General features: G+C 32.3%; 1 protein-coding gene across 4 annotated transcripts in view; it reads right to left on the bottom strand.

Annotated features, from left to right (window-relative positions):
* Nucleotides 1–22,582, bottom strand: part of LOC117326782 (mitogen-activated protein kinase kinase kinase 7-like) — a 63,728-nt gene that overhangs the window by 26,334 nt on the left and 14,812 nt on the right. For 2 of the 4 annotated variants that reach the window (XR_004532509.1, XM_033883501.1), the window contains exons 11-14: nt 22,333–22,537; nt 14,980–15,051; nt 3,441–3,797; nt 1,009–1,079 (exon numbers count right to left, since the gene is read on the bottom strand). Coding sequence is in view for 3 of the 4 variants with exons in the window: in XM_033883501.1 (XP_033739392.1) it covers nt 1,009–1,079; nt 3,441–3,797; nt 14,980–15,051; nt 22,333–22,537 (705 nt within the window). In the remaining variant the exon portion in view is untranslated. The remainder of the gene's footprint in view (nt 1–1,008; nt 1,080–3,440; nt 3,798–14,979; nt 15,052–22,332; nt 22,538–22,582) is intronic. The other 2 variants (XM_033883502.1, XM_033883503.1) reach the window with 2 other exon arrangements.

Genomic DNA, 22,582 nt, shown 5'->3' with positions numbered 1-22,582 from the left:
TCACAGAGAACCAATCCAATGTAAAGATTATCACAGAGAACCGGTCCAATGTAAAGATTATCACAGAGAACCAGTCCAATGTAAAGATTATCACAGAGAACCAGTCCAATGTAAAGATTATCGCAGAGAACCAAGATTATCACAGAGAACCAGTCCAATGTAAAGATTATCACAGAGAACCAATCCAATGTAAAGATTATCACAGAGAACCGGTCCAATGTAAAGATTATCACAGAGAACCAGTCCAATGTAAAGATTATCACAGAGAACCAGTCCAATGTAAAGATTATCACAGAGAACCAGTCCAAGACCAAAATTATCACAGAGAACCGGTCCAATGTAAAGATTATCACAGAGAACCAGTCCAATGTTAAGATTATCACAGAGAACCAGTCCAATGTAAAGATTATCACAGAGAACCAGTCCAATGTAAAGATTATCACAGAGAACCAGTCCAATGTAAAGATTATCACAGAGAACCAATCCAATGTAAAGATTATCACAGAGAACCGGTCCAATGTAAAGATTATCACAGAGAACCAGTCCGATGTAAAGATTATCACAGAGAACCAAGATTATAACAGAGAACCAGTCCAATGTAAAGATTATCACAGAGAACCAAGATTATCACAGAGAACCAGTCCAATGTAAAGATTATCACAGAGAACCAAGATTATCACAGAGAACTAATCCAATGTAAAGATTATCACAGAGAACCAGTCCAATGTAAAGATTATCACAGAGAACCAGTCCAATGTAAAGATTATCACAGAGAACCAGTCCAATGTAAAGATTATCACAGAGAACCAGTCCAATGTAAAGATTATCACAGAGAACCAGTCCAATGTAAAGATTATCACAGAGAACCAGTCCAATGTAAAGATTATCACAGAGTGTACACAAGTACTGTTACAGATTTCTACACTCGCCCTATACATATATAGTACTTGGTTCTCAAAAGAGGAGGCCATGCCCAACCTGTAATAGTACAGCTATTTAACTGCCTACCTGTAACTGGTGATCAAGTGACTGGTACACTAGGTTCATGGCAAATGAGTCTGCATTAGACATTCCTGTACCTGAAATTCATATGTTACAGTTTAAAAGGTCAAATCATAACCACATGTTCAATAAAATTCCTAAAAATATATTTCCTGTGATTTAACATGTTGACATAAATAAATAAGTCATCTCAATAAATGTGGATTTTATTTTATGTATAACAATGACATATATATGTACTGGTAAAAGCATGGGCCAGTAACTGGCTAGTGTGGGCACCAATATCTAGTGTGGGCACCAATATCTAGTGTGGGCACCAATATCTAGTGTGGGAACCAATATCTAGTGTGGACACCAATATCTAGTGTGGGCACCAATATCTAGTGTGGGCACCAATATCTAGTGTGGGCACCAATATCTAGTGTGGGCATCAATATCTAGTGTGGGCACCAATATCTAGTGTGGGCACCAATATCTAGTGTGGGCATCAATATCTAGTGTGGTCCCCAATATCTAGTGTGGTCCCCAATATCTAGTGTGGACACCAATATCTAGTGTGAACACCAATATCTAGTGTGAACACCAATATCTAGTGTGGACACCAATATCTAGTGTGGGCACCAATATCTAGTGTGGACACCAATATCTAGTGTGAACACCAATATCTAGTGTGGGGCACCAATATCTAGTGTGAACACCAATATCTACTGTGGGGCACATATATCTAGTTTGGACACCAATATCTAGTGTGGGCACCAATATCTAGTGTGGACACCAATATCTAGTGTGGGAACCAATATCTAGTGTGGGAACCAATACCTTGTGTGGGCACCAATATCTAGTGTGGGCACCAATATCTAGTGTGGACACCAATATCTAGTGTGGACACCAATATCTAGTGTGGGAACCAATACCTTGTGTGGGCACCAATATCTAGTGTGGGCACCAATACCTAGTGTTTACACCAATATCTAGTGTGGGCACCAATATCTAGTGTGGGCACCAATACCTAGTGTTTACACCAATATCTAGTGTGGGGCATCAATATCTAGTGTTGACACCAATATCTTGTGTGGACACCAATACCTAGTGTGGGTACCAATTTCTAGTGTGGGCACCAATATCTAGTGTGGGCACCAATATCTAGTGTGGGCACCAATATCTAGTGTGGACACCAATATCTAGTGTGGGCACTTATATCTAGTGTGGACACCAATACCTAGTGTGGACACCAATATCTAGTGTGGGTACCAATATCTAGTGTAGGCACCAATATCTAGTGTGGGCACCAATATCTAGTGTAGGCACTTATATCTAGTGCGGGCATCAATATCTAGTGTGGGCACCAATATCTAGTGTGGGCACTTATATCTAGTGTGGGCACCAATATCTAGTGTGGGCACCAGTAGTGTTGGCACCAATATCTAGTGTGGGCACCAATATCTGTTGAAAATCGTGTCTTTATGTTGAGTCTGTTGACAGAATTGTGTAAAACTGCAGAAGATTATAGAAAGCATGTTTCTATTGTTTTTTTCTTAGACCTCAATTTAATCTTTTAAATGTGAAACAAAAGCAGCATTTTACTTTGTCAAAATGAGAACATATTGAAGAAAACATTTTTTTGTAACGTTAAACAAGACAGGATGACAAACCATGCTAACAATAAAAACAGTGAGGTCTCAAATACTGACTGAGAACAGAATGATGCTACATGCTACATGCTGAACACACAGATCCACGGTTTCAAACCCAGTGTGTTCTATGTTAGTGCTGTGTGCTATATGTCACCACACGACATCAATAAACAGCTATTTGTCAATAAATACCTCATACTTTTTTTTTTTAATTTTTATTTTACTTAACAGTAATTGATATCCTGGAAAATTTCTGAAAAAAGCTTCTGTCTTTTGTACACTTCACTTCATGCTACAAATTGTTACTAATCATGTCGACCAAAAAACAACTGAACGAAAAAAAAAAAAAAAAAATACTTCATCAGCTTATTTTCAAACTCAATCATATCATAGATCAGAATTAAACCCTCAAAATTGCCACAAAGCTGCAACAAAGTTTTTAAAAGCAATAAATGAGCATTAAGTTCTGCTTAAAATATTGTATTTATAACATGCAACAGTCAGGAAGCTGGTTTTATACGTTTCTAAATTACATATTCTTGTCTATAAATGTATTTTCTGGACTTTGACATCTGAGAAATTGACAGCGAAAAGCAAGAAGTTGTGATGGATATTGATCAAAGGAATGCTTCAGCAAAAAAAATATAAAGATATAAGTTCGATTTTAATTTTTCTGAAGAACCAAACTTTATCATATAAAACATATGGAAAATGAAAGAAGGTCCTAAAGCCAATAACGACCCCATTTAAATTGATACCCAGGTAAAAAGCAGTAGACATCTGGCCTTATATCTGATTACACACCTACAATTTGATTGATAGGTCGCGGTTGGGAAACAGACGTCTGGTTTCCTCCAGTTACCATGGTTACCGGCCCCACTGACATTTCTGACGTCCATGAAGCTGCTCGGGAATTATGGGGTTGAACTGGTTCCGTAGTTTGTGGTGGCTGGTACGAGAAGGACCTAATAGGGGGTGGGGTTGTTTCCTGGGAGGCCTGACTGAGAGTGCCAGGGTAAGTGCTGACATGGTGGACCGGGCTGACTGAGAGAGGCCCTGTATGGGGTAGGGTAGGTGTGGTATTTACAAACACTGGAGAACTTCTATGCTCGAATCGTATCTGTGAGACTTCATCAGATCCACCCCTTCTGTGGCCTCTTCCTGTAAACACCGTAAACACAATGCCATCACGGTCCAACATCCTTGTAGCCCTTTCAGGGGCTTTTAGGGGGTATTTTCTGTTTTGTTTTCAAATACATTATTTGATAATGATTATATGAATATGTATATTGGTTTTAAAGCAGATTAAAACTGTTTTTTGAGATTGATTTAACAATCATTTGACAGAAGCTGTTAGTTATGCCCAAATTAGACAGTGTTACAGTTAAAACACAAAATCATACATGAATAAATTATATTAGTGTAATAAACACAGCTCCTATTTGAATATGCATCAAAAACCTGTTTTTTTTTTTTTTAATTTTGAACTTCATAAATTGAAAACAATAAAATATTTGTCTCAAAATCAATTTCAAAATGAAATGGTTTTAACAAAATGTGATTTTAATTGGCATTTTTCTGATTTAATTCATTTTTTGTTTGTTTTTTGTTTGTAAAAATCAAAGAGACAAATAAATCAATATCCAAAATGCAGTATGTTTTTATCTCCAATAACCTTACACCTAGCACATAGGATTATTTTTATCTTGAAAAGCTAAATCACCAATGTCCAATGTGGGTAAACTAATGTGATCTTGTTATACAATGCAGGTAAACTGATGTGATCTCGTTATACAATATAGGTAAACTAGTGTGATCTCGTTATACAATGTAGGTAAACTGATGTGATCTTGTTATACAATGTAGGTAAACTAATGTGATATCGTTATACAATATAGGTAAACTAGTGTGATATCGTTATACAATGTAGGTAAACTAGTGTGATATCGTTATACAATGTAGGTAAACTAATGTGATCTCGTTATACAATGTAGGTAAACTGATGTGATCTCGTTATACAATGTAGGTAAACTAATGTGATCTTGTTATACAATGTAGGTAAACTAGTGTGATATCGTTATACAATGTAGGTAAACTAATGTGATATCGTTATACAATGTAGGTAAACTAATGTGATATCGTTATACAATGTAGGTAAACTAGTGTGATATCATTATACAATGTAGGTAAACTAGTGTGATATCGTTATACAATGTAGGTAAACTAGTGTGATATCGTTATACAATGTAGGTAAACTAATGTGATATCGTTATACAATGTAGGTAAACTAATGTGATATCGTTATACAATGTAGGTAAACTAATGTGATATCGTTATACAATGTAGGTAAACTAATGTGATCTCGTTATACAATGTAGGTAAACTAATGTGATCTTGTTATACAATGTAGGTAAACTAATGTGATATCGTTATACAATGTAGGTAAACTAATGTGATCTTGTTATACAATGTAGGTAAACTAATGTGATCTCGTTATACAATGTAGGTAAACTAGTGTGATATCGTTATACAATGTAGGTAAACTAGTGTGATCTCGTTATACAATGTAGGTAAACTAATGTGATCTTGTTATACAATGTAGGTAAACTAGTGTGATATCGTTATACAATGTAGGTAAACTAGTGTGATCTCGTTATACAATGTAGGTAAACTAATGTGATATCGTTATACAATGTAGGTAAACTAGTGTGATCTTGTTATACAATGTAGGTAAACTAGTGTGATATCGTTATACAATGTAGGTAAACTAATGTGATATCGTTATACAATGTAGGTAAACTAGTGTGATATCGTTATACAATGTAGGTAAACTAATGTGATATCGTTATACAATGTAGGTAAACTAATGTGATCTCGTTATACAATGTAGGTAAACTAGTGTGATATCGTTATACAATGTAGGTAAACTAATGTGATATCGTTATACAATGTAGGTAAACTAATGTGATCTCGTTATACAATGTAGGTAAACTAATGTGATATCGTTATACAATGTAGGTAAACTGATGTGATATCGTTATACAATGTAGGTAAACTAATGTGATCTCGTTATACAATGTAGGTAAACTAGTGTGATATCGTTATACAATGTAGGTAAACTAATGTGATCTCGTTATACAATGTAGGTAAACTAGTGTGATATCGTTATACAATGTAGGTAAACTAATGTGATATCGTTATACAATGTAGGTAAACTAATGTGATCTCGTTATACAATGTAGGTAAACTAATGTGATATCGTTATACAATGTAGGTAAACTAATGTGATATCGATATACAATGTAGGTAAACTAGTGTGATATCGTTATACAATGTAGGTAAACTAATGTGATATCGTTATACAATGTAGGTAAACTAGTGTGATATCGTTATACAATGTAGGTAAACTAATGTGATCTTGTTATACAATGTAGGTAAACTAGTGTGATATCGTTATACAATGTAGGTAAACTAGTGTGATATCGTTATACAATGTAGGTAAACTAATGTGATATCGTTATACAATGTAGGTAAACTAGTGTGATCTCGTTATACAATGTAGGTAAACTAGTGTGATATCGTTATACAATGTAGGTAAACTAGTGTGATATCGTTATACAATGTAGGTAAACTAATGTGATCTCGTTATACAATGTAGGTAAACTAGTGTGATATCGTTATACAATGTAGGTAAACTAGTGTGATATCGTTATACAATATAGGTAAACTAATGTGATCTCGTTATACAATGTAGGTAAACTAATGTGATCTCGTTATACAATGTAGGTAAACTAGTGTGATATCGTTATACAATGTAGGTAAACTAATGTGATATCGTTATACAATGTAGGTAAACTAGTGTGATCTTGTTATACAATGTAGGTAAACTAATGTGATATCGTTATACAATGTAGGTAAACTAGTGTGATATCGTTATACAATGTAGGTAAACTAGTGTGATATCGTTATACAATGTAGGTAAACTAGTGTGATATCGTTATACAATGTAGGTAAACTAGTGTGATATCGTTATACAATGTAGGTAAACTAGTGTGATCTTGTTATACAATGTAGGTAAACTAGTGTGATATCGTTATACAATGTAGGTAAACTAGTGTGATATCTGTTATACAATGTAGGTAAACTAATGTGATCTCGTTATACAATGTAGGTAAACTAGTGTGATATCGTTATACAATGTAGGTAAACTAGTGTGATATCGTTATACAATGTAGGTAAACTAATGTGATATCGTTATACAATGTAGGTAAACTAATGTGATATCGTTATACAATGTAGGTAAACTAATGTGATATCGTTATACAATGTAGGTAAACTAATGTGATATCGTTATACAATGTAGGTAAACTAGTGTGATCTTGTTATACAATGTAGGTAAACTAATGTGATATCGTTATACAATGTAGGTAAACTAATGTGATATCGTTATACAATGTAGGTAAACTAGTGTGATATCGTTATACAATGTAGGTAAACTAGTGTGATCTCGTTATACAATGTAGGTAAACTAGTGTGATCTCGTTATACAATGTAGGTAAACTAATGTGATATCGTTATACAATGTAGGTAAACTAGTGTGATATCGTTATACAATGTAGGTAAACTAGTGTGATCTCGTTATACAATGTAGGTAAACTAGTGTGATCTTGTTATACAATGTAGGTAAACTAATGTGATATCGTTATACAATGTAGGTAAACTAATGTGATCTTGTTATACAATGTAGGTAAACTAATGTGATATCGTTATACAATGTAGGTAAACTAATGTGATCTTGTTATACAATGTAGGTAAACTAATGTGATCTTGTTATACAATGTAGGTAAACTAATGTGATATCGTTATACAATGTAGGTAAACTAATGTGATCTCGTTATACAATGTAGGTAAACTAATGTGATCTTGTTATACAATGTAGGTAAACTAGTGTGATCTTGTTATACAATGTAGGTAAACTAGTGTGATCTCGTTATACAATGTAGGTAAACTAGTGTGATATCGTTATACAATGTAGGTAAACTAGTGTGATATCGTTATACAATGTAGGTAAACTAGTGTGATCTTGTTATACAATGTAGGTAAACTAATGTGATATCGTTATACAATGTAGGTAAACTGATGTGATATCGTTATACAATGTAGGTAAACTAATGTGATATCGTTATACAATGTAGGTAAACTAGTGTGATCTCGTTATACAATGTAGGTAAACTAATGTGATATTGTTATACAATGTAGGTAAACTAATGTGATCTCGTTATACAATGTAGGTAAACTAATGTGATATCGTTATACAATGTAGGTAAACTAATGTGATATCGTTATACAATGTAGGTAAACTAATGTGATCTTGTTATACAATGTAGGTAAACTAATGTGATATCGTTATACAATGTAGGTAAACTAGTGTGATCTCGTTATACAATGTAGGTAAACTAATGTGATCTCGTTATACAATGTAGGTAAACTAGTGTGATCTCGTTATACAATGTAGGTAAACTAGTGTGATATCGTTATACAATGTAGGTAAACTAGTGTGATCTCGTTATACAATGTAGGTAAACTAATGTGATATCGTTATACAATGTAGGTAAACTAGTGTGATATTGTTATACAATGTAGGTAAACTAGTGTGATATCGTTATACAATGTAGGTAAACTAATGTGATCTTGTTATACAATGTAGGTAAACTAATGTGATATCGTTATACAATGTAGGTAAACTAATGTGATCTTGTTATACAATGTAGGTAAACTAGTGTGATCTCGTTATACAATGTAGGTAAACTAGTGTGATATCGTTATACAATGTAGGTAAACTAATGTGATCTTGTTATACAATGTAGGTAAACTAATGTGATATCGTTATACAATGTAGGTAAACTAGTGTGATATCGTTATACAATATAGGTAAACTAGTGTGATATCGTTATACAATGTAGGTAAACTAATGTGATCTTGTTATACAATGTAGGTAAACTAATGTGATATCGTTATACAATGTAGGTAAACTAATGTGATATCGTTATACAATATAGGTAAACTAATGTGATATCGTTATACAATGTAGGTAAACTAATGTGATATTGTTATACAATGTAGTAATGTAGGTAAACTAATGTGATATTGTTATACAATGTAGGTAAACTAGTGTGATATCGTTATACAATGTAGGTAAACTAATGTGATATCGTTATACAATGTAGGTAAACTAGTGTGATCTCGTTATACAATGTAGGTAAACTAATGTGATCTCGTTATACAATGTAGGTAAACTAATGTGATCTTGTTATACAATGTAGGTAAACTAGTGTGATCTCGTTATACAATGTAGGTAAACTAATGTGATCTCGTTATACAATGTAGGTAAACTAATGTGATATCGATATACAATGTAGGTAAACTAGTGTGATCTTCGTTATACAATGTAGGTAAACTAATGTGATATCATTATACAATGTAGGTAAACTAGTGTGATATCGTTATACAATGTAGGTAAACTAATGTGATATCGTTATACAATGTAGGTAAACTAATGTGATCTCGTTATACAATGTAGGTAAACTAGATGTGATCTCGTTATACAACGTAGGTAAACTAGTGTGATATCGTTATACAATGTAGGTAAACTAATGTGATCTCGTTATACAATGTAGGTAAACTAATGTGATATCGTTATACAATGTAGGTAAACTAATGTGATATCGTTATACAATGTAGGTAAACTAATGTGATATCGTTATACAATGTAGGTAAACTAATGTGATATCGTTATACAATGTAGGTAAACTAGTGTGATCTCGTTATACAATGTAGGTAAACTAATGTGATATCGATATACAATGTAGGTAAATTAGTGTGATCTCGTTATACAATGTAGGTAAACTAATGTGATATCGTTATACAATATAGGTAAACTAATGTGATCTCGTTATACAATGTAGGTAAACTAGTGTGATCTCGTTATACAATGTAGGTAAACTAATGTGATCTCGTTATACAATGTAGGTAAACTAATGTGATCTTGTTATACAATGTAGGTAAACTAATGTGATCTCGTTATACAATGTAGGTAAACTAATGTGATATCGTTATACAATGTAGGTAAACTAATGTGATATCGTTATACAATGTAGGTAAACTAGTGTGATCTTGTTATACAATGTAGGTAAACTAATGTGATATCGTTATACAATGTAGGTAAACTAATGTGATATCGTTATACAATGTAGGTAAACTAATGTGATATCGTTATACAATGTAGGTAAACTAATGTGATATCGTTATACAATGTAGGTAAACTAGTGTGATCTCGTTATACAATGTAGGTAAACTAGTGTGATCTTGTTATACAATGTAGGTAAACTAGTGTGATCTTGTTATACAATGTAGGTAAACTAGTGTGATCTTGTTATACAATGTAGGTAAACTAATGTGATCTCGTTATACAATGTAGGTAAACTAATGTGATATCGTTATACAATGTAGGTAAACTAATGTGATCTTGTTATACAATGTAGGTAAACTAGTGTGATATCGTTATACAATGTAGGTAAACTAATGTGATCTTGTTATACAATGTAGGTAAACTAATGTGATATCGTTATACAATGTAGGTAAACTAATGTGATCTCGTTATACAATGTAGGTAAACTAATGTGATCTCGTTATACAATGTAGGTAAACTAGTGTGATATTGTTATACAATGTAGGTAAACTAGTGTGATCTCGTTATACAATGTAGGTAAACTAATGTGATATCGTTATACAATGTAGGTAAACTAGTGTGATATTGTTATACAATGTAGGTAAACTAGTGTGATATCGTTATACAATGTAGGTAAACTAGTGTGATATCGTTATACAATGTAGGTAAACTAGTGTGATATCGTTATACAATGTAGGTAAACTAGTGTGATATCGTTATACAATGTAGGTAAACTAGTGTGATATCGTTATACAATGTAGGTAAACTAGTGTGATATCGTTATACAATGTAGGTAAACTAGTGTGATCTCGTTATACAATGTAGGTAAACTAGTGTGATCTTGTTATACAATGTAGGTAAACTAGTGTGATATCGTTATACAATGTAGGTAAACTAGTGTGATATCGTTATACAATGTAGGTAAACTAGTGTGATATTGTTATACAATGTAGGTAAACTAGTGTGATATCGTTATACAATGTAGGTAAACTAATGTGATCTCGTTATACAATGTAGGTAAACTAATGTGATATCGTTATACAATGTAGGTAAACTAGTGTGATATCGTTATACAATGTAGGTAAACTAATGTGATCTCGTTATACAATGTAGGTAAACTAGTGTGATATCGTTATACAATGTAGGTAAACTAATGTGATATCGTTATACAATGTAGGTAAACTAGTGTGATCTCGTTATACAATGTAGGTAAACTAATGTGATCTCGTTATACAATGTAGGTAAACTAATGTGATCTTGTTATACAATGTAGGTAAACTAGTGTGATCTCGTTATACAATGTAGGTAAACTAATGTGATCTCGTTATACAATGTAGGTAAACTAATGTGATATCGATATACAATGTAGGTAAACTAGTGTGATCTTGTTATACAATGTAGGTAAACTAATGTGATATCATTATACAATGTAGGTAAACTAGTGTGATATCGTTATACAATGTAGGTAAACTAATGTGATATCGTTATACAATGTAGGTAAACTAATGTGATCTCGTTATACAATGTAGGTAAACTAATGTGATCTCGTTATACAACGTAGGTAAACTAGTGTGATATCGTTATACAATGTAGGTAAACTAATGTGATCTCGTTATACAATGTAGGTAAACTAATGTGATATCGTTATACAATGTAGGTAAACTAATGTGATATCGTTATACAATGTAGGTAAACTAATGTGATATCGTTATACAATGTAGGTAAACTAATGTGATATCGTTATACAATGTAGGTAAACTAGTGTGATCTCGTTATACAATGTAGGTAAACTAATGTGATATCGATATACAATGTAGGTAAATTAGTGTGATCTCGTTATACAATGTAGGTAAACTAATGTGATATCGTTATACAATGTAGGTAAACTAATGTGATGTTGTTATACAATGTAGGTAAACTAATGTGATCTTGTTATACAATGTAGGTAAACTAGTGTGATCTTGTTATACAATGTAGGTAAACTAATGTGATCTTGTTATACAATGTAGGTAAACTAATGTGATCTCGTTATACAATGTAGGTAAACTAATGTGATATCGTTATACAATGTAGGTAAACTAGTGTGATCTTGTTATACAATGTAGGTAAACTAATGTGATATCGTTATACAATGTAGGTAAACTAATGTGATCTCGTTATACAATGTAGGTAAACTAATGTGATCTTGTTATACAATGTAGGTAAACTAATGTGATCTCGTTATACAATGTAGGTAAACTAATGTGATATCGTTATACAATGTAGGTAAACTAATGTGATCTTGTTATACAATGTAGGTAAACTAATGTGATATCGTTATACAATGTAGGTAAACTAGTGTGATCTTGTTATACAATGTAGGTAAACTAATGTGATCTTGTTATACAATGTAGGTAAACTAGTGTGATATCGTTATACAATGTAGGTAAACTAGTGTGATCTTGTTATACAATGTAGGTAAACTAATGTGATCTTGTTATACAATGTAGGTAAACTAGTGTGATCTTGTTATACAATGTAGGTAAACTAATGTGATATCGTTATACAATGTAGGTAAACTAATGTGATCTTGTTATACAATGTAGGTAAACTAATGTGATATCGTTATACAATGTAGGTAAACTAATGTGATCTTGTTATACAATGTAGGTAAACTAGTGTGATATCGTTATACAATGTAGGTAAACTAATGTGATCTTGTTATACAATGTAGGTAAACTAATGTGATATCGTTATACAATGTAGGTAAACTAATGTGATATCGTTATACAATGTAGGTAAACTAATGTGATATCGTTATACAATGTAGGTAAACTAATGTGATCTTGTTATACAATGTAGGTAAACTAATGTGATCTTGTTATACAATGTAGGTAAACTAATGTGATATCGTTATACAATGTAGGTAAACTAATGTGATATCGTTATACAATGTAGGTAAACTAGTGTGATATCGTTATACAATGTAGGTAAACTAGTGTGATATCGTTATACAATGTAGGTAAACTAGTGTGATATCGTTATACAATGTAGGTAAACTAGTGTGATCTCGTTATACAATGTAGGTAAACTAGTGTGATCTCGTTATACAATGTAGGTAAACTAATGTGATATCGTTATACAATGTAGGTAAACTAATGTGATATCGTTATACAATGTAGGTAAACTAATGTGATCTCGTTATACAATGTAGGTAAACTAGTGTGATATTGTTATACAATGTAGGTAAACTAGTGTGATATCGTTATACAATGTAGGTAAACTAATGTGATATCGTTATACAATGTAGGTAAACTAATGTGATATCGTTATACAATGTAGGTAAACTAATGTGATCTCGTTATACAATGTAGGTAAACTAGTGTGATATCGTTATACAATGTAGGTAAACTAGTGTGATATCGTTATACAATGTAGGTAAACTAGTGTGATCTCGTTATACAATGTAGGTAAACTAGTGTGATCTCGTTATACAATGTAGGTAAACTAATGTGATATCGTTATACAATGTAGGTAAACTAGTGTGATATCGTTATACAATGTAGGTAAACTAGTGTGATCTCGTTATACAATGTAGGTAAACTAGTGTGATCTCGTTATACAATGTAGGTAAACTAATGTGATATCGTTATACAATGTAGGTAAACTAGTGTGATATCGTTATACAATGTAGGTAAACTAGTGTGATCTCGTTATACAATGTAGGTAAACTAATGTGATATCGTTATACAATGTAGGTAAACTAGTGTGATCTCGTTATACAATGTAGGTAAACTAATGTGATATCGTTATACAATGTAGGTAAACTAGTGTGATCTCGTTATACAATGTAGGTAAACTAGTGTGATCTCGTTATACAATGTAGGTAAACTAGTGTGATATCGTTATACAATGTAGGTAAACTAGTGTGATCTCGTTATACAATGTAGGTAAACTAATGTGATCTCGTTATACAATGTAGGTAAACTAATGTGATATCGTTATACAATGTAGGTAAACTAGTGTGATATCGTTATACAATGTAGGTAAACTAATGTGATCTTGTTATACAATGTAGGTAAACTAATGTGATATCGTTATACAATGTAGGTAAACTAATGTGATCTCGTTATACAATGTAGGTAAACTAGTGTGATATCGTTATACAATGTAGGTAAACTAGTGATGATCTGTTATACAATAGGTAAACTAGTGTGATCTCGTTATACAATGTAGGTAAACTAGTGTGATCTTGTTATACAATGTAGGTAAACTAGTGTGATCTCGTTATACAATGTAGGTAAACTAATGTGATCTCGTTATACAATGTAGGTAAACTAATGTGATCTCGTTATACAATGTAGGTAAACTAATGTGATATCATTATACAATGTAGGTAAACTAATGTGATATCGTTATACAATGTAGGTAAACTAGTGTGATATCATTATACAATGTAGGTAAACTGATGTGATATCGTTATACAATGTAGGTAAACTAATGTGATATCGTTATACAATGTAGGTAAACTAATGTGATATCGTTATACAATGTAGGTAAACTAATGTGATATCGTTATACAATGTAGGTAAACTAGTGTGATCTCGTTATACAATATAGGTAAACTAATGTGATCTCGTTATACAATGTAGGTAAACTAATGTGATCTTGTTATACAATGTAGGTAAACTAGTGTGATCTCGTTATACAATGTAGGTAAACTAATGTGATCTTGTTATACAATGTAGGTAAACTAATGTGATCTTGTTATACAATGTAGGTAAACTAGTGTGATCTCGTTATACAATGTAGGTAAACTAATGTGATCTTGTTATACAATGTAGGTAAACTAGTGTGATCTCGTTATACAATGTAGGTAAACTAGTGTGATCTCGTTATACAATGTAGGTAAACTAATGTGATATCGTTATACAATGTAGGTAAACTAGTGTGATATCGTTATGAACTTTTGTTAATGATGTAGAGTACATTTGATACATTATAATAAACATACATTAATAATTACATCACAAAAACAAAAATATATATGACTGGCTGAAGTTGGATATTCTGGTATATATTCAATGAAAGTGAGGTTTTTGAAAGTCTGGCATGATGGGAGAAGAAAGCGCTCACCTTGCGACGCTTTGGGGAGTCCGGCAGAGGAAAACATTGAGGGCGTACCATATGAGCCCGCCCTACGATGGCCTAATGAGTATACATATATATATATAACAACAGCAGCACAAACATTACAGACATTTTACTAACACAGCTTTCTGGTCCATCAATACACAGGCAATAATTGTTTCACCCAGTGCTTTGACAATGAAATGTATTCAAATCTAAATTTGCTAGTAATGAAAATAATTTGTAGTTATTAACATAAACTAATTGTTAAGCAATATTTGTGTAGGTCCTTGTTGATACAGACTGCCAATAAGATATATCTTAATCTGTGATAGTTATCTCATTTCTCCCAGTTAATATGTGCTTCTATAACAAAATGTATATTTAAATGTAAACCTTTAATTTATAAAATACTTTTATGGTAAATATAGTAATTTTAATTATAATTGAATATGAACACTGAAATAACAAACTACCGGGTATCAAATTTTACTCAAAGATGAAACATACTTTATTTTCAATAATGATAAAATCCATTTTAATTACAAATGTGTAGTTTTTGCATGTTTGAACCAGAAAACTGCATTAGTCCTGACAGAAACAAAGAAAAGTTAGTATGATAGAGACAATAGACAAATATCTGGTATCATGTTAATGTCTTATAGCTCTTATGTCAACTTCAAATAACAACAGGCCCATTAGGCCTGTATCGCTCATATATTCTCTTGTAATCTGAACTAAAAAGGCAGTTGTTTCCACAAATGTTTGTTATTTACCAAAACATAAATAATACTTGGTTATGGGTTTGAAGAAAACTTTTGTAGATGTTTTGGTTATAAATCATTTGGTGGCATTTAAGAGCTGAAAGACTCGCAGAAAATTAGTACAACTTTTGTTATGATGCCAGATATATTACATAATGTCTGTTGAAACACAAGAGAGCTTCACTAAATATTTGTATTAATGGAAATAAATACGTGTGAATACATGATATACAAGTCTATAGAATGTATCAGAATATTATGTTATGAAGCTAAGCTATCATTAAAATTCTGTTAAAGTTTGAAAATGCATTTGATCCAATTGTATTAAATTTCAATAATTCAATGTAAACCGTGATTGGCTTTAAAACACCTCTATCTTAAATAACACCAAGAAATTAAATGAACCTTATAGCCTCGGTATAAACACTTTTCATAATGACAATTTTTTTAATTGCATTGGTAATGATTTTAGATTAATTTTAAATCAATTAAATAAATTTCACGGTAATGATAAGTGATATACATAAAATCCTCAGTTTTCCTCCATGTCTTCAATAAAAGAATCTGATTATAATCATGAAGAAAATGTAGACAAAGTAGAAAATGTTCACCAATGTATGGAAATATGCCTTTGCTTGTATTATACATTGTATTTAAATGTATTGATGTACATTATATAAATTCTTTTGCTCAATTTCGATTTGATACACACTTCCAAGAAAAAAAATAAATTTGATAAATGAACAAGTTTCTGAAACTGATTATGTCGGTTGATTTGGAAGCTGAATCTTAATTCAAATTCTCAACCTTTAAATGTTAAAATGAAATTTAATACAACTGGATGTTGCTACTTTATATTAACTGTCTCTTGCAGTAGATTGTTAAAACACGTCATCAGTGAGACAATTGAGAATGAAAGTGCTTCAATACCTTGTTATAGACAACACAATCAGTATACATCCCTATATTGTCAACTAGTCGGAAATTCTTGAAATCATGCATTAAAAAGGTCAGCAATTTGAATGCCAGCAATTTCATCAGTTTTTGTTGCAAATTCTCAAAATCAACACACAAAAGTCACATGAAATTCACACTACCACAAATTTTAAAGCGTTATTTTCTTGACAGGCAAATTGATTCAACATTTTTACTTGTTAAATTTTCATAACACGCAATGAACATTAAACAAATGATACTGTATCACAAAGTACTAATAAATAATCAAATAAATGCTCTTCCCAGAAAAAAGACTTGAGAGTTAAACATGGCACACACTACGGAGACCAATCTATTTCTGACGTTTATTGATCTCCTCCATAACTTTATTTAAAATCATCCTGATTCAGATTTAATCATTCCGATTCCGATTCTATCAGAGGGCCTGCATCACTCACCTCAATATTTCACTAATCATGGCAAAAATATTTTAAGCTAAACTACAATTACTTTTCTACCTTTTTTATGAATCTTCCAACTATGCTTTAAACAAAATATCAACCAAATCCATTAGTTCTTTATGACTTGTGGCGATTTTAAGGACTTACCTCTATTTCCCCTATTGGGCCACACCACTCCGGCCCGTAGGGGGAAGGAGGTCAGGGTCAGAATCACCATTTATGCAAAATCTGTTCTCCTTTCCCAAAGCAGAGGAAAGAATGTTTCTGATCAAATTTAGTTCAAATACATTCAGTACTTTGTGACAAGTAATGATTTACAGGATTTGCTTCTATTTCCCCTATTGGAGCCTCACCCCTCTGGCCATACGGGTCACAGCCATCACTTATGCAAAACATGTTCCCCTTCCCTCAAGAATGCTTCCGACCAAAGTTGGTTCAAATCTATTCAGGACTTTTTGACAAGTAGCGATTTGAAGCAAATGTTGAAGGACACTGCGCCATGGCATAAGCTCACCGGCCGTTCAGGCCAGGTGAGCTAAAAAAAGAAAATGTACCACTGATCTCTGAATATAAAATCCTAAGAGTAATAATTTTGAAAACATTTTTAAAATCTTCAATTACACTTACAAAGGTACTACATTACTAACTAGAAAGAAAGGGTAATTGTCAATCAAATCAAAGTCATTGAAATCTAGTTCATGCATCACAAGGTCATGACAAGGTCATCACAATGACATCACAATGTCATCACATGGTCATGCCAGAACAAAGCAGTCTAAAATGTGACTTAAATATTTCTCAGTAAAACTAGGAAAGAAGTCGGTAAAGAATTCTACAGAATGGGCAGTGAGTATGACAACACTTGTACAACTACGTGTATACTATATATAAACACCAACACTCATACAACTACTATATATAAACACCAACACTCGTACAACTACTATATATAAACACTAACACTCGTACAACTACTATATATAAACACCAACACTCATACAACTACTATATATAAACACCAACACTCATACAACTACTATATATAAACACCAACACTCGTACAACTACTATATATAAACACTCGTACAACTACTATATATAAACACCAACACTCGTACAACTACTATATATAAACACTCGTACAACTACTATATATAAACACTAACACTCGTACAACTACTATATATAAACACCAACACTCGTACAACTACTATATATAAACACCAACACTCGTACAACTACTATATATAAACACTCATACAACTACTATATATAAACACTAACACACATACAACTACTATATATAAACACTCGTACAACTACTATATATAAACACCAACACTCATACAACTACTATACAGTAAAACTCGGATAAGTCGAAGTCGACGGGACCAAGCAAAATATTCGACTTATTCGATGGTTCGACTTATCCGTGTTTGTATACGGAGACAAAACCCGACTATCATCGGTTGTATGCAGAACAAGTGCTTGCATGATAACATAGTCGAAAATAAGCAATACATAATAACAAAGAAATTAATTAATTGTACATGATAACAATTATTCCTTTATCTATTAAACAATATTGTGCACAGTTACAGATAAAAACAAAGTTCATGCGTAAAATAGTCTTTGACATAGACACACGATTTACACACGGGAGTCGCAAATGACAGCATAATATTCTATGAAAACGTAACATATATTATAAGAATATAAATGTATATATTACATGTATGTATACTCATATTATTTATCTTTAAATCCGTTTATATTGTTCTCCAATTTAACAATATTAAACAATAAACAGTCCGGGAAAATTGATCGACCGTACGCGTGCTGATTTTGTATCAAAGGTGAAGGCCGCGGTCAGTGTTTTATCGGCTGCATAATCATGCATTGCCACAATCTTTTGAACAGAGTAAAAACATCCCGCATATCATTGTTACTATTGCATCGTCGTATTCAGAATTTAGGCATATATAGATAAATCAATGACAGACAGGTATTTTTCTTTGCATTTTTCAATGGAAGATATGTAATTTATCGTTTACTTTTTCCTTATTTTTTTCGGCGGCCTTGTGCATCAAAACAGTAAACAGAACACATATTGGTTTGTAGACTAAAACGTGCACATTTTATTCTTAGTTATGTATACCTGAACGTTTTACTTCACCTGAGCACCTGTATAAACAATGGGATGATGCGTAACCGACAGCCGGAAACTAATAATAGGCTCTGTTTACACCGTTACGGGTGATCGGTCACACTCGGTCAATCAGACGAGGCCAGCAAATTTTACCTGAGACAGCATGACGCCTCGATGTTCGACACAAAAATGGAAATTTTGGTATAGTTTAGAAGGGAGGGACCACAAAATATTTTCGACACAACCGCAGTATTCGATTCAACAGTGTTCGAGTCATCCGTGCTTAATTTACTAAGATAAAGAAGGGAAAAAATCGGGACCGAACGAAACGTTCGACTCATCCAATGTATTCGATTCAACCGTGTTCGACACAAGTGAGTTTTACTGTATATAAACACTCGTACAACTACTATATATCAACACCAACACTCATACAACTACTATATATAAACACTAACACTCGTACAACTACTATATATAAACACTCGTACAACTACTATATATAAACACCAACACGCGTACAACTACTATATATAAACACTCGTACAACTACTATATATCAACACCAACACTCGTACAACTACTATAAATAAACACCAACACTCGTACAACTACTATATATAAACACCAACACTCGTACGACTACTATATATAAACACCAACACTCGTACAACTACTATATATAAACACCAACACTCGTACAACTACTATATATAAACACTCATACAACTACTATATATAAACACCAACACTCGTACAACTACTATATATAAACACCAACGCTCGTACAACTACTATATATAAACACTAACACTCGTACAACTACTATATATAAACACCAACACTCATACAACTACTATATATAAACACCAACACTCGTACAACTACTATATATAAACACCAACACTCTTACAACTACTATATATAAACACCAACACTCGTACAACTACTATATATAAACACCAACACTCGTACAACTACTATATATAAACACCAACACTCATACAACTACTATATATAAACACCAACACTCGTACAACTACTATATATAAACACCAACACTCGTACAACTACTATATATAAACACTCATACAACTACTATATATAAACACTAACACACATACAACTACTATATATAAACACTCGTACAACTACTATATATAAACACCAACACTCATACAACTACTATATATAAACACTCGTACAACTACTATATATAAACACCAACACTCGTACAACTACTATATATAAACACTCGTACAACTACTATATATAAACACCAACACTCGTACAACTACTATATATAAACACTTAACACTCGTACAACTACTATATATAAACACCAACACTCATACAACTACTATATATAAACACTCGTACAACTACTATATATAAACACCAACACTCGTACAACTACTATATATAAACACCAACACTCGTACAACTACTATATATAAACACCAACACTCGTACAACTACTATATATAAACACTAACACTCGTACAACTACTATATATAAACACTAACACTCATACAACTACTATATATAAACACAAACACTCGTACAACTACTATATATAAACACTCGTACAACTACTATATATAAACACCAACACTCGTACAACTACTATATATAAACACCAACACTCGTACAACTACTATATATAAACACTCGTACAACTATTATATTTAAACACAAACACTCGTATAACTACTATATATAAACACTCGTACAACTACTATATATAAACACTCGTACAACTATTATATTTAAACACAAACACTCGTATAACTACTATATATAAACACTCGTACAACTACTATATATAAACACTTAACACTCGTACAACTACTATATATAAACACCAACACTCATACAACTACTATATATAAACACTCATACAACTACTATATATAAACACTCGTACAACTACTATATATAAACACTCGTACAACTACTATATATAAACACTCGTACAACTACTATATATAAACACTCGTACAACTACTATATATAAACACCAACACTCGTACAACTACTATATATAAACACTTAACACTCATACAACTACTATATATAACACTCGTACAACTACTATATATAAACACTCGTACAACTACTATATATAAACACCAACACTCGTACAACTACTATATATAAACACTTAACACTCATACAACTACTATATATAAACACTCGTACAACTACTATATATAAACACAAACACTCGTACAACTACTATATATAAACACCAACACTCGTACAACTACTATATATAAACACAAACACTCGTACAACTACTATATATAAACACCAACACTCATACATCTACTATATATAAACACTCGTACAACTACTATATATAAACACTCGTACAACTACTATATATAAACACTCGTACAACTACTATATATAAACACTTGTACAACTACTATATATAAACACCAACACTCGTACAACTACTATATATAAACACTCGTACAACTACTATATATAAACACCAACACTCGTACAACTACTATATATAAACACTCGTACAACTACTATATATAAACACCAACACTCAAACAACTACTATATATAAACACCAACACTCGTACAACTACTATATATAAACACCAACACTCGTACAACTACTATATATAAACACTCGTACAACTACTATATATAAACACAAACACTCGTACAACTACTATATATAAACACTCGTACAACTACTATATATAAATATCAACACTCATACAACTACTATATATAAACACTCGTACAACTACTATATATAAACACTCGTACAACTACTATATATAAACACCAACACTCGTACAACTACTATATATAAACACCAACACTTGTACAACTACTATATATAAACACCAACACTCATACAACTACTATATATAAACACTAACACTCGTACAACTACTATATATAAATACGAACACAATGACCTTTGTATCACTACAACAGCTAGTCTACATGTACTTACTAACCTTTGTGCACTCAATGACCTCTGTCAACTAGCTACAACTACTGTGTGCACTCACTGACCTTTGTGTGACTCGCTACTACTTCCACTTCCGCTGCTTCCCTGTGTCATGATATCGCCGTCAAATCTGCTCATATCCGCGGAGTATCGCTTCAGGTGGGGGTCAACAGGTGTGCCTGACCTCGGACTGCGGACATGACCTTCGTACAGACTCTCGCGACTGGCTGCCAAGGATGGTGGCGCACTCATCTGTCGCGTCTGCTCCCCCTAGTGGTAAAGAATGGAGTATAGTAAGGGGTGATAACTCTAGTA

Source organism: Pecten maximus, chromosome 5 (assembly GCF_902652985.1).
Source record: "Pecten maximus chromosome 5, xPecMax1.1, whole genome shotgun sequence".
Classification (NCBI taxonomy): domain Eukaryota; kingdom Metazoa; phylum Mollusca; class Bivalvia; order Pectinida; family Pectinidae; genus Pecten; species Pecten maximus.
This window is presented reverse-complemented; position numbering and strand designations above follow the sequence as displayed.